Raw genomic sequence first — 12,338 nt, 5'->3', positions numbered from 1 at the left:
CCTGCTGCCATTTTTCTCCACCCCAGTTCCTATGTTTTTGTGCATAGTTGAGTTGCTTAGTTTGTTTCCACATCAGAGGTATGGCTTTTTGGCAGCAGTTCTTCCATGAAGACCACTTCTGGCCAGACCTCTCTGGACAGTAGATGGGTGTGCCTGGGTCCCACTGGTTTCTTCCGGTTCTGTGCTGATGGCACTGCTGGACATCTTCCAGTGTCAAAGGGAAGTAAACATGATGTGTCTTCCATCTGCTGCATTAAGTTTCCTTGGCTGACAGCTGTGTCTACGATCCTCAGTGTTGCCTGTTTCTTTGTGCTTCTTCAAAAGAGCTTAAACAGCACATCTTGAAACCACAGTCTGCTTTGCAATTTTTGCCTGGGAGATACTTGCTGATGCAGTCTAACTACCTTGTGTCTTGTTGCTGTGCTCAGTGTTGCCATGGTGTATGACCTGTGACATGAAACTGTCTTCTCCAAACTCACCTTAGTAGCAGAGTTTGGCTGTTCCTCACCCAGTTTTAAGCCTCCTCCACAGCTGTTTCTGTTTCAGTTAATGACTGTGTTTCAACCTACATATGAAATGGATGATCATTAGCACCTGCTTGGTATACTTGGTTAATCATACACCTGACTTTAATCCTACAAGATCCCTGACTTTGTGCAAGTGTCCAAAGTGTGCAAGTGTAAGAATTGATGCTGGTTTGAAGGCAAAGGGTGGTCACACCAAATATTGATTTGATTTGGATTTCTCTTCTGTTTGCTCACTTTGCATTTTGTAAATTGATAAACATAAACAATTACAATATATATTTTTGAAAGCATTCTTGCTTTACAGCATTTTTCACACCTGCCTAAAACTTTTGCACAGTACTGTAAATACATTTTATATACATAAATATCATAAGAAAATATGAGATTTTTTTTCTAAAATCAAAGCTAACATCAATCTATTATTACTCTTTTGGAGACTGACTTCTAAAATATAAAGTATTAAGAAAATCATTGGTATCTTAGATAGATTACGTGCCATCAAATTGGTGTCACCTCTTAGAACCAATGTAGATAGATTTTCTCCATGACGATCTGTCTCTAGCCTGGTCCTTCAAGTCTTTCAATGATGCACCCATTGCCATAGTAACTGAGTCCATCTACCTTCCTGATAGGCGTCCTTGTTTTCTCTTTCCTTCCAACTTCCCTAGGATTAGAGAGCTAGGTCCTCACACAATGTGGCTGAAGTATGATAATTTGAGCCTGGTGATTTGTGCCTTGAGTGAGAATTCTGGGCTGATTTGTTTGATAATCCACTTGTTTGCTTTCTTGGCTGTCCATCATATTCCAAAGTTCAAAAGTGTCAATACTCTTCCTATACTGCTTCTTCACAATCCAACTTTCATTTTCACAATGTTTTAGGAAGTACCATTGCTTGCACTATTCTGAATTTTGTAGGTGTAGACACAACATAGCATCTGAGTATCTTTTCCAAGGCTGTCATGGCTCCTCTACTAAGTGCAACAGTCTGCGGCGTATTTTTTGACTTTGTTCCTTTACTGTGGATGGTTGATCCTAAAACACAGATGCTTCCATTTCCACTTCAGTATCTTCTTTGTCAGTTGTAAGGCAGGTTGTTGTATCCATTGTCTTCTTTATATTTAATTTTAGTCCCATTTTTTCACTGTGTTCCTTTACTTTTATTACCAGAGGTGCAGATCCTTTGCACTTTTGGCAATCAGATTAGTGTCATCAGCATAGCGCAGGTTATTGATGTTTCTTCCTCCAATTTTAATACCACATTCATCTTCTTTTATGCCTGTGGTATGGCAACATCAGCAACTAGACATCCTGAAAGCTTTAATCTAGCTCCGTGATAAACACCATTAGCACTCTGAAAGATACTCAGCTCTTCCTCAGTAGCATGTTGATTGCCATCCAACCTGAGGGGCCGATCATCCAACACTATATTATGAATCAGTTTATATTTTCTATCCATGTGTTTTTCTAGATAAAAATACAGGAGTGGTTTGCCATTAGCTTCTTCCATGCAGTATGAATTGATGCTTCACCATTGTCCCTAAAATGTTCATCTGACTCCTGCATCTTCCTATATCGCTGCTGCCCAATATAGGTTCCTGCTTGCTTTAGCTAGGCAACTGGGAATGACCTTCATGCCTTTGATAAGCCTGCTGTTATCTAAAATTATCTGTTTATGTTTGTTGCAACTGTTTGTCTTGATTTTTTTCGGATACATAACTACTTAGAAGTCCCACTTAACTATAACTGTAGAAGGCCATATTGTTGCCAAATAATTAATTGACTCCAGATGTTCTCTTCTGTATGGACTGAAGAGCTGTTTCATATATCACTTTACCATGTGAGAAAAGTGGAACAAAATAAGATTTTTGTTGTACAAATGATGTTTATATAAGCTTTTGAAGGTCAGTTGTTGATTATATTTCTTCTAACTCAGTACAACCCAGCAATCCTATTTTTAGATAGGGAAGAGAAGAATTATTTCCTTTGAAGATCTTTGGATTTATAACCTTGCAGGAGATGCAGCAGGAAATGTGATTCAGCAATAGACCAGAGGAAATGGAGAATTTATATTATTTGTAAGCTTATTCCTCTTACAGGTCATTGGCTAGATCTTTAATTTCCCTCCCCTGAAGTAGACTTTCCTAACAGAATCTTTTATAGAATAGGCCCTTCAGGCTATCCTACAGATATTGAATTCACTGCTACTTTGTAATAGATTTGGAGGAAAGTCAAGCCATGTCAAGTTTCAAGATAGATTGAATGGATTTGGGTGGGGGGAGGGTTCAAGTTATATTATTTTAAAATATTTTTTTCCATTAGTTTATTTACTTGATTTTTAAACTACCCATCAATCCACATGTTTTCAATAAAAATACCCCTTGGCACCTCTTGAGAGTTCCATTTTGTTCCTGGGGTTCTCAGGGTCTACTCAGGAATGAAATTGTTTTTTGAATCTCCAACTTCTTCCTCTTCTCCATCCTTTCTGAGAGGTTGGGATACATCACCCCAAATCTGTTACAGATATATGCAGGAGACTCTATACTTCCATACCTTCTTACTAGCACTAAAATGGGAAGCTGCAAAGGCAAGTAAAGACTTTATTCTCCTTCAGTGAATATCATTTCTAGTTCTACAAACAGGACTCCTCCTTTAATTTGCATAATATATTAAGCAGAATCTTTGTCAACAAAATTTAATGAAAGGCTTATCATTTTCCACATTTTGAACCCAACAAGAACTATTCATGAGAAATTGTTTAGTTTCTATATTTGTATAATATCTACTGCAATAAAAACTAGTTCTGGCAATATGTATAATACAAATAATAACCCTAACTCTGCACATCAGAAATTAACTAAATTAAAAGATAAGCTTTTCTTTTCACAATTACATTTCAAAATGAGACAATCTATTATTGAAAAACTACATTATTTAAAGATTTTTTGTGAATGTTTGATGGAGGTATAGCTTGCTCAAAGAGGAACAAATTTTGTAGCATATAAACTAATTTGAACTATTAACTTCTTTTCTAGACATTGATGAATGTTTTGTAAATCGATTACTATGTGACAATGGCCTTTGTCGAAATACACCTGGAAGTTACAGCTGTGTGTGCCCAAAAGGATATATATTCAGCAGTGAAACTGACACATGTGAAGGTGATAATTCTTCATTGAAAAACAGGGTTTCTGTTTAATCAATTCTCTCATTAATTTTAAACCTGGTATTAATAGATGCAGAGTACTTGATTACAGTCTGAATTCATCCTTTTTAAAAAAAATCTAATGCTAAATGCCAAAGCTATTTCAAGTCTCTATTTTAATTTAATTTTTTAATCTTGAAGACTAGTTGAAATAGACAAATTCTATTTTAGAGTCTGATTCACTAAATACGAATATAACTTTTTTGGACAAGCAGCGCATAGCTGGTGCTAAACTGGGAGCTAACTTGTAAAGTTTCATTAATTTTTTAGCAGTTATGGGCAGATTGTTTTATAGAGCAATTATACCTTTAAATGCTGTTTGCTGGAGATGGGACATGCCATATTTGCCCAAATATTCTAGAAGCATGCCTGTATTATTAAATGAGAACTGCATTACTGGGTTTGAATTTTGGGCTATAATATTTTGGAAATATTATCATGTACTACAGAGTTAGCCTGATCGAGATAGCTTTCTAAAATATTATCTGACCTTAACATTTGTTGAACTTTTACAACATGTGAAATCTGCATGCAAAAACAAAATGTGATGTGAATTCTCTTGGACATATACTTAGCAATAGTGGTTTTTTAAAAAGCTGCTTCAACTCCAGTTTGAGATAGTATATTGCTATGGAAAAGTAAGGCCACTCCAGTTGATAATGATGAGGTGTCTCCGTCACTTTGCCCACTGCTTGGTTTCAGCAGAAATGTGTTCTGTTTATGCAGATGAACGTGCAGAAAGCCAGCAAAATCTACTGAAGTGGCCAAATCAGTGAAGTGGTGGCAGAGCAGTTTTGTTGCAGGAGCTAGAAGTGGAGGGGTACTTTGTACAGTTGAACAGGAATAATGTGCTCCTATAAGATTATCTCTATTTGTAAAGAACAAGTTGTCTTGTTCTAGAATTCCTTTATGATGACCAGTGGAAAAGATAATCTTAGATACCATTGTACAACAAATTGAAAATGCTGTATTGGAATCTACTTTCTTGTTAATAAAGGACTATTCTGTTTAGCAGGGACATACAGTAGCCAATAGGAATTCACAGTTCACTTGCAGAGACAGTTCAATTTTAGTGGTGCCACCAATGAAGCAGCACTTCTCAGAGTCCTCCCAAAAGTTCAGTTAATGGAACTTCCCTCCTAATGATTTCCACATGCCTTATGGTTAACAGATATTCTTTAGAAATGTCTGCATTTTGGTTCTCGCTAAACAACCACAGTTTCCATCATAGTCAAGGTAATTTTAATTCCTTGAACACTTACTGAAAATCTTGCGAGACTTTTAAATATCTGTGTAAAAAATATATGGGCATGCTTTCTAGTTAGTTAAATAGATATAACAAAGAATTACATTGCAATAAGGGTTTTTTATGTAACATAATTCTGTTCAAATGGAAGTAGGTTCTGTTGAACTCTGGGAGACTTGCATTAAATAAACATGCTTAGTATCATACTGCATGTAATATTTCAAAAGCTGTCCACCAGATGGATAAATTTCTCTTTATAGACCCCCAAATCTGCTTCACAGAGCTGAGGAAAACTTCCAGGGTAGATTTGGTGCATGTAGAAGAATGTAGAGAGACAGAGCAAAGGGAAATCAGTTTGCAGGATATTGGAAATTGACCTTTGTTAGGAATTCAAATGTTTGTGTGTGTTTTTTAATATTTTAGTGCTATGGGGAATTTATTAAAAGCTGAAGGCTGAAATAGTACAACAAAGAGATGCTAACTATATCTGTTTATCTTGATATTTAGCTTCAAAGAACAGCTCTAGCTATAAACATGTTCACGCTGTTATACATGAATACAGAACACAAACAACAAAACCTAAATCATTGTAATGTAATCACAAGGGACATTTCGAATGTTGGCTTTGACTCTCAAGAAGTAAAAAAGCAACACAAGTTACTTTTACAGAAGGAGACAATTCAGCTAAACCAAGTTTTTTAATGTAGAAATTAGAGTGGAAAAATAGGTCGTTTATAATGTTTAACCTTAAAGAATACTTTTCAGTTTTTTCTTAATATTTTATTAAGTGAAAAATCCCCCAAAACTTCTTCTAAGCAAACATAAATCCAGAGGTTTGTCAACCCTTATAAGGGTATTAAAATATTGAATAATCTGTGTTAAAATGTATGAGAAATAGAAATGAAAGTTGTCATAAAATATTTTTTATTTCAAATAATGTTACTTCGTTCTTATCTAGCCTACTGTAGCAAATATATAAAATATACAAGGGCACATAAAAGAAAATAGAGTGTTGAAAAATATAGCACTATAGGCTAAATCATATAAGAATCGGGTTTGTCTTAAGTTTGTATACATTTGCCCTAAGTAAATAATAATAATAGTAATAGTATATTAAATTTATATGGCGTCCAACTCCCAGCAACTCTGGGCGGTTTACAAATAGTTAAAAACTTTAAAGCAAGAAACCTCACAAAACGGAAAAAGAGAACAAAGATGGCAGAGATAGTAAACCCAGATGGGAACAAAAAAAAAGAAGAAAAGAATCTTACAGTCACGCTCGCCAAAGGCCTGGATGAAGAGCCAGGTCTTCAGGGCCTTCAAAACACCAATAGAGTGGGGGCCATTTGAATGTCAGGGGGAATATCATTCCAGAGGCCAGGTACTGCTATGAGAAGGTGCACTTCCAGCACCAATAGATAGCATTGTTTAATTGAAGGAACCTGGAGTGCACCAACCCTGCCAGCTTGGATCAGGCATGCAGATTCAGTGGGAGACAGGTAGTCCCTCAAGTAATCAGGCCCTATGCAATGTAGGCCTTTGTGGATAGTGACCAGCATCTCAAATTGCACCTGGAAGCAAACTGGCAACCAGTGTGTCAGCCCTCCTGGGTAAACCAGACAGGAAACACGACCAGATGAGCTACTTCTACTTTATTGTTAGGTTATATTTACAGAATCCTGCAAGTCTGAAAGTACACATCTCCCACTGTCCCTATTTACCACCTGATCAGTTAGGAGGGTCCTTTCTAACTATCTTTCTCTGTCCATTATTCAGTTGTGGGCTCCTCCCCCTTTTATTTGATCATTTCCTTGGCAACATCTTTTCCCCCCATCTTCCAAGGTCAGTCTCACATTCTATTACACAGTGCAACTTGCAAAGCAGAGGTGTTACAGAGGCATACCAAGGCATGCCCATCATTCCTTGTGCCACTGCATTTTGGACCAGTTGAAGCTTATCGGTGGTCCAAGGGCAGCCCCCCATAGGGTGCATTACAGTAGTCAAGCCATGAGGTAACCAGGGCATGAGTAACTGTCTGAAGCCCCCCCCCCCCCGCCTGATCTAGGAAAGGGCACAACTAGCACACGAGATAAAACTGTTCAAAGGTGTTCTTGGCCACAGCTGCCACCTGCTCATCAAGCATGAGCTGTAAGTCCAGGAAGACCCCCCAAATTGCCCACCACCCTTGAAGGAGGAAGTGCTGAAGATGGAATATCCCCAGATCTAGACGGTTCTAACACCCCCAGCCATTCGGTCTTGGTAGGATTGAGTTGAAGACTATAGTAACTAATTATATGTCTAGAAGTGTAAAATTACAAGAAGACACTCACTTACAGTTCATTTAAACAGCAGGCATATTTAAAAAGGGTAAATTTTCTTTACTCCCCTGACAATCATCTTTTAAATTTATGAGAGTTTCTAAACACTAAATATGTGTAAAGTTAATAGAAGGGAGAGGGAGAAGGAGAAGGCTGAAAAAACTTCCATTCACTTTCCACCAGAAAAAGGGAACTTGGCCAAAGTCACAAGACTCATTTTGTAATTATTAGATATGACTACAGGACATAAATCCAGATTTCCCAACTCCACCTATCCTCTTGGATAAATTGCCAGAATGTTTTCTGATATACTTTATAGGAACACAGATCCATTTAGATTAGGTAAAACAGAAAGCTTTCAGCACTTTCTCCAAGTTAATTTCTTTTCCAAATTGAATTGCTGATAGAATTTAGGGATGGATGGATGGACAGATTCTGATCCGTGTTAATGTCTGGTGCATTAAATCATAAATTGGTTGTGTTCCATTTTCTTTGTTGTTTAAGGTGTATACAAAATATTCTGAGCTCAGAATGGTTGTTTCAAGGATTTTAAACTCAGAAATCCCCTTCTCCCATATTCTGGAGTTTCTCACAAGCTTAGGATAAAATGCGACATTTTGTTCCATGTTGTTTTGAGTGTTCCACCAAAAGGAACAACTGGAACTTAGAAAAAAACCTAATGGCATCACAATAGTTGGAATAGTGGTCCATGCTGACTGTTATGTACCCTCCAAATAACTGAAAAATTGCTCATGAGGATAATGTTAATTTTAAAAAATCTGAAAACAGTAAAAGATTGATATGATCTGATGACAAACCAGAATACATTAAAATCATAGTAAATCATAGAGACAGTATTAATCAGGAATACACACATTTTGCATACTGACTATATGCTGTTCAGGTGCTTCCATACACTACTGACATGAAATATTAATCATGTAAAAAAATTAGAAAGGTGCCAAAATTATCCCAAATATTAAGTTTAATTAAAAGCATTTGATCAGTTCTTGGATTTCAGTGCTATGGCTGAATGGCTAGACAATTGAATGTACTATATTATTGGAGGATGCAGGTAGTATTAACACCTACTGTGGTAAGCATGAAATAATAATAAAAGAACTTCTATGGGGATCACTGCCATCTGATTTTCTTATGGATCACAGTACATTCTCTTCAAGTATGTACGTATGAATGCTTTTTTTTTATGTCTGCATGGATTTATTGATTTATTGATATTTTATTACACAGTGGGAAAAGCTTTAGCTCTTTGTGTATGACTGTCTAATCTTAGTAGAAAAGGATCTTGTTGAATAGAAATATTTCCGTTATGCAAATTATAAATGCAAAGAGTTGTTTCAAACATTCTTTGTCTCACGTCAGAGTCATAAAATTGAACAGATATCTGGAAAAACAAAATTTGGGATGGGATCATATAGAATACCATATGAGATAGTATTCTAGTTATTAAAGATACATGAACATTTTATAGTTCACATGGTATCATGATATAAGTTATATATGCCTTATAAATATTTTTTAAATCTAATTGGTGACTTTATTATTCAATGTAATGTGTATTTGTTATATTACTCAACAGTTTTTCTGGTTATGTTCAAAATGAATTTCTAATTCATTCTTGAGAACATAATTATGTATTAAAATGTATTCCATTCATGGGCTTCAGTATTATCTCTCTCTTTGGTTTCATGCATCTACATTTAATGTTCATTTTAAAATGATAGTTATAAAGTGAAAATACATGTGTATGTGTGTATATAATACTACTCTTGAGATAGGATTTTTAATACTCAAAATTAATAGAGGCAATACATCTAATAGGCAAAGAGCAAACATACAAAACACTGCAAACATTTAAGTTCGGGAAATATTCATAAAGCCAATTGATTAATAAGGAAGCCAAAAAAGGGGGAGGAGGAGAATGAATGATCTTGAAGTCATGTCCTTAGTAATGTGTATGTTTAAATGGATTAAGAGAGGACCTTCTGACATGTACAATGGTGGTTACTAGGTGTAGACTCAGGCTGTGTCACAGCACAGCTCTGTACCTAGTAGATACCAATTTGAATGTCTGAAGGTTCTCCATCATACCATTCAATCATGTAGACTGGTATAGACGTACTCCACCTAGAAGTCAAAAAAACATACTAGAAAAAGACAGCATGTGTATTACTGCCAATAAAATCATATAACAGTATCCATAAAGTCACTAAGAACCTCTGTTATTTACTTCTTACAGCAATTAATATCAACTGTCAGATGGTGTGTCTTCACATGGATCTGCTTAAAAACAGTTGTAAAAAAAAATGGAGGAGAATATAAAAAAGAAAATATAGATTTCCTCCCCCACCCCCCCATACTTGCAATATTATTTTCCAAAATGTGGCTGGATCAGCGGAGTCACAACACCATTACATTTAATTTCTACAGTTTTTAAAAATTATCTTAAAGCCATATTGAGCCATAAATGATTCAAATTTTTGGACACAGCATGTTGTTGTATGGAACATACTGCTTCCATTAAAATGGATTCTTGATTTTTCACAAGACAGTTATTCTGGAAAACGGTTTCGGTTGAAATTCTTGTATATTTCTAGGTTATATGATGCAACCAATTAATTAGCAGTTACAAAACTATGCAAGCCCTGTTACCTGCTTGCCATACATTCTCTGCATTATAAATACTCAATTTAACTCTTTTCTTAGATCAGTGAACACATTTTCCAGACATTCTGGCGTAATGTGGTTCATGGCAAGATTCATACATTATAATATTTTCCAGAAACTTCCAGTGAGTCTGACACGTTTCCTTCTGGATTATAGATATAAATGAGTGTGAAAGCAGTCCTTGTGTCAATGGTGCTTGCAGGAACAATCTTGGGTCTTTCATCTGTGAATGTTTATCTGGCAGCAAACTAGACTCTACAGGCTTCATCTGTATTGGTGAGTCTAATGGTTTCTTCTTTTTGAAAAATCATGAATTCTTTCATTTGTGTTTAGACTATAATCCTTAAAAAAGAAAAAAAGAGTACATGGCAATATCCAGGAAATAATATAGCTAAGTGTACTCCATACAAGAAATATCTTGCTTGGCAATATTCTGATCAGAATTCATTTTTCTTCAAGAGAATGCTATCATACTTAGAAAAAGTTTTCAATTATAATGTTGCAAAAAGAATTTGTCTTTTATTTAGTGAGTCCTAAGTACACTACTGAGAAAATAGATTATAATTTGCTGTCGATACATTTATTAAATTTGGAAAAATCCTAATTAAAAATTCACTCTTCTTCTGCTAGCTGAAAGCATTGTCTGCTGTCAGGAGAAGGATGAATTTTTAATTAGGATTTTTCTAATTAAGATTTATTGATCAAGGTTTCCTTATGAGCTATGCCAGCAGAATGCTATGCTAAAAGACTGTGGGAGGCTCACAATAATTGAAACCAAGAAATTACAGGAAAGGCAATTAAAAGGAATAAATAATATAAAAAATGGCATGAACAATAGACTGAATGGAATGAAGCAAGGAGTCTCACTTTCCCTCGCCAAAGGCCTGGGTGAAGATCCAGGTCTTCACAGCAATTCTAGACAACAGCAGAGTGGGGGCCACCCAGATCTCCACTCTGCTGTTCTTTAGAAGAGCTGTGAAGACCCAGGCTTTTAGTGGGAGAGAGAGACCCCTTACTTAATTCCATTCGGTCTGTCATAATTATACTAAGGTATTACCATATACTACATAATGAACAAATGTTAATTTAATAATGTTGAAAATAGAGTAAAAGTTCAAAACCTTGTCCTTGTGTAGATGGATTTTTTTATATTCTTCCATAGAATATATATTCTACATTCTAATTGGGAGAGAGGGAGGAGATGTTTTTGTACAATTATGGTGGAGAAGAAAAGAAAGGAAGTGTCATAAAGGAAAGAGGAAATGGGCTTTCAAAAGACAGACTGCTAGATGTACTTTGCAAAACATTTTTGGAGTGTAAATAGTCACCTCACTTTTAGCAGCAAAATTTGACAAGCCAGTTTGCAAAGCTATAGCAGCACATTTCTGCAAGATCAGTTGGGGTCACTATTTTGTATTTATTTACAATAAAGATGTTTTACTATAGAAGAATTAGAAAGACCTAATTGTGTTTTAATTTACTGTAGATAGTCTGAAAGGAACATGCTGGCTGAACATCCAAGATAATCGCTGTGAAGTGAACCTTAATGGAGCTACTCTGAAATCAGAATGCTGTGCTACTCTGGGAGCTGCTTGGGGTAGTCCTTGTGAGCGTTGTGAATTTGGTATGATTTCTACTTGATAACATTCTCTAGCTCCTAAGCAGAAATATATATAATTAGATTTCAACTTTGGGTAGAGCACTACACCACACAGAATTTAGTCTGTGTCAAAATTATAGCAATTTGATCTTATTTGTATATATGAGTATAAAGGAATACTTTCATTTTGCCTACATTTTTAAACATATTGATCTAATTCCAATTTTTAGACTTCTTTGCAGATTGAAGCAAATTTATCCTTGATTTATCCTTCTCTGAATATTTTAACATAGTTCTCAGTTAAAATAGTCTTTATGTGTTTATATTTTATTTATTTTTATTTCAAATGCTTTTATGCTGTTTTAATCATTCTGACTTTTGGCAGCTTACAGCAAAACATTGTAGTACAGTAATACCAAAATATCCCTCACTCTATAGTCCCAATTGCTTTTTTCAAAAGCTGAGTTTTTAGCAGCTTCTTAAGTATCAGGAATGAGGCTGCAGGTGTTTGAATGTTCCTGAAATGATTGTCTTCAAGTCCCTTCCCATCATATCTCATGGGAGGTGGTGACTCTCAGCAGACACTCTGCAGACATGCCTTGGGTAAGCAGATACTATCTTGAGTAAGTGATCTCTCAGATAACCAAGTCCTAAGTCATGTGTTATACATGAAACCAATTGGCAGCCAAGGAAACTTCTCCATTATAGGTGTTTTATGGATATACTAGAGAGTCCCAGTTGGCCTTCATGCAGTTAC

At 35.7% G+C, this 12,338-nt stretch overlaps 1 protein-coding gene across 1 annotated transcript in view; it reads left to right on the top strand.

Annotated features, from left to right (window-relative positions):
• Positions 1 to 12,338, top strand: part of FBN2 (fibrillin 2) — a 152,697-nt gene that overhangs the window by 66,457 nt on the left and 73,902 nt on the right. The window contains exons 19-21 of the mRNA XM_025177307.2: positions 3,560 to 3,685; positions 10,138 to 10,257; positions 11,468 to 11,605. Of these exons, the coding sequence (XP_025033075.1) occupies positions 3,560 to 3,685; positions 10,138 to 10,257; positions 11,468 to 11,605 (384 nt within the window). The remainder of the gene's footprint in view (positions 1 to 3,559; positions 3,686 to 10,137; positions 10,258 to 11,467; positions 11,606 to 12,338) is intronic.

This window comes from Python bivittatus, unplaced genomic scaffold, assembly GCF_059951505.1.
Source record: "Python bivittatus isolate LINGU-HERP-01145 unplaced genomic scaffold, Pbiv_v1 ctg000850_np1212, whole genome shotgun sequence".
NCBI classification, from domain to species: Eukaryota; Metazoa; Chordata; class Lepidosauria; order Squamata; family Pythonidae; genus Python; species Python bivittatus.
Note: the sequence above shows the minus strand (reverse complement) of the source record. Positions and strands in the feature narration are given on the sequence as shown.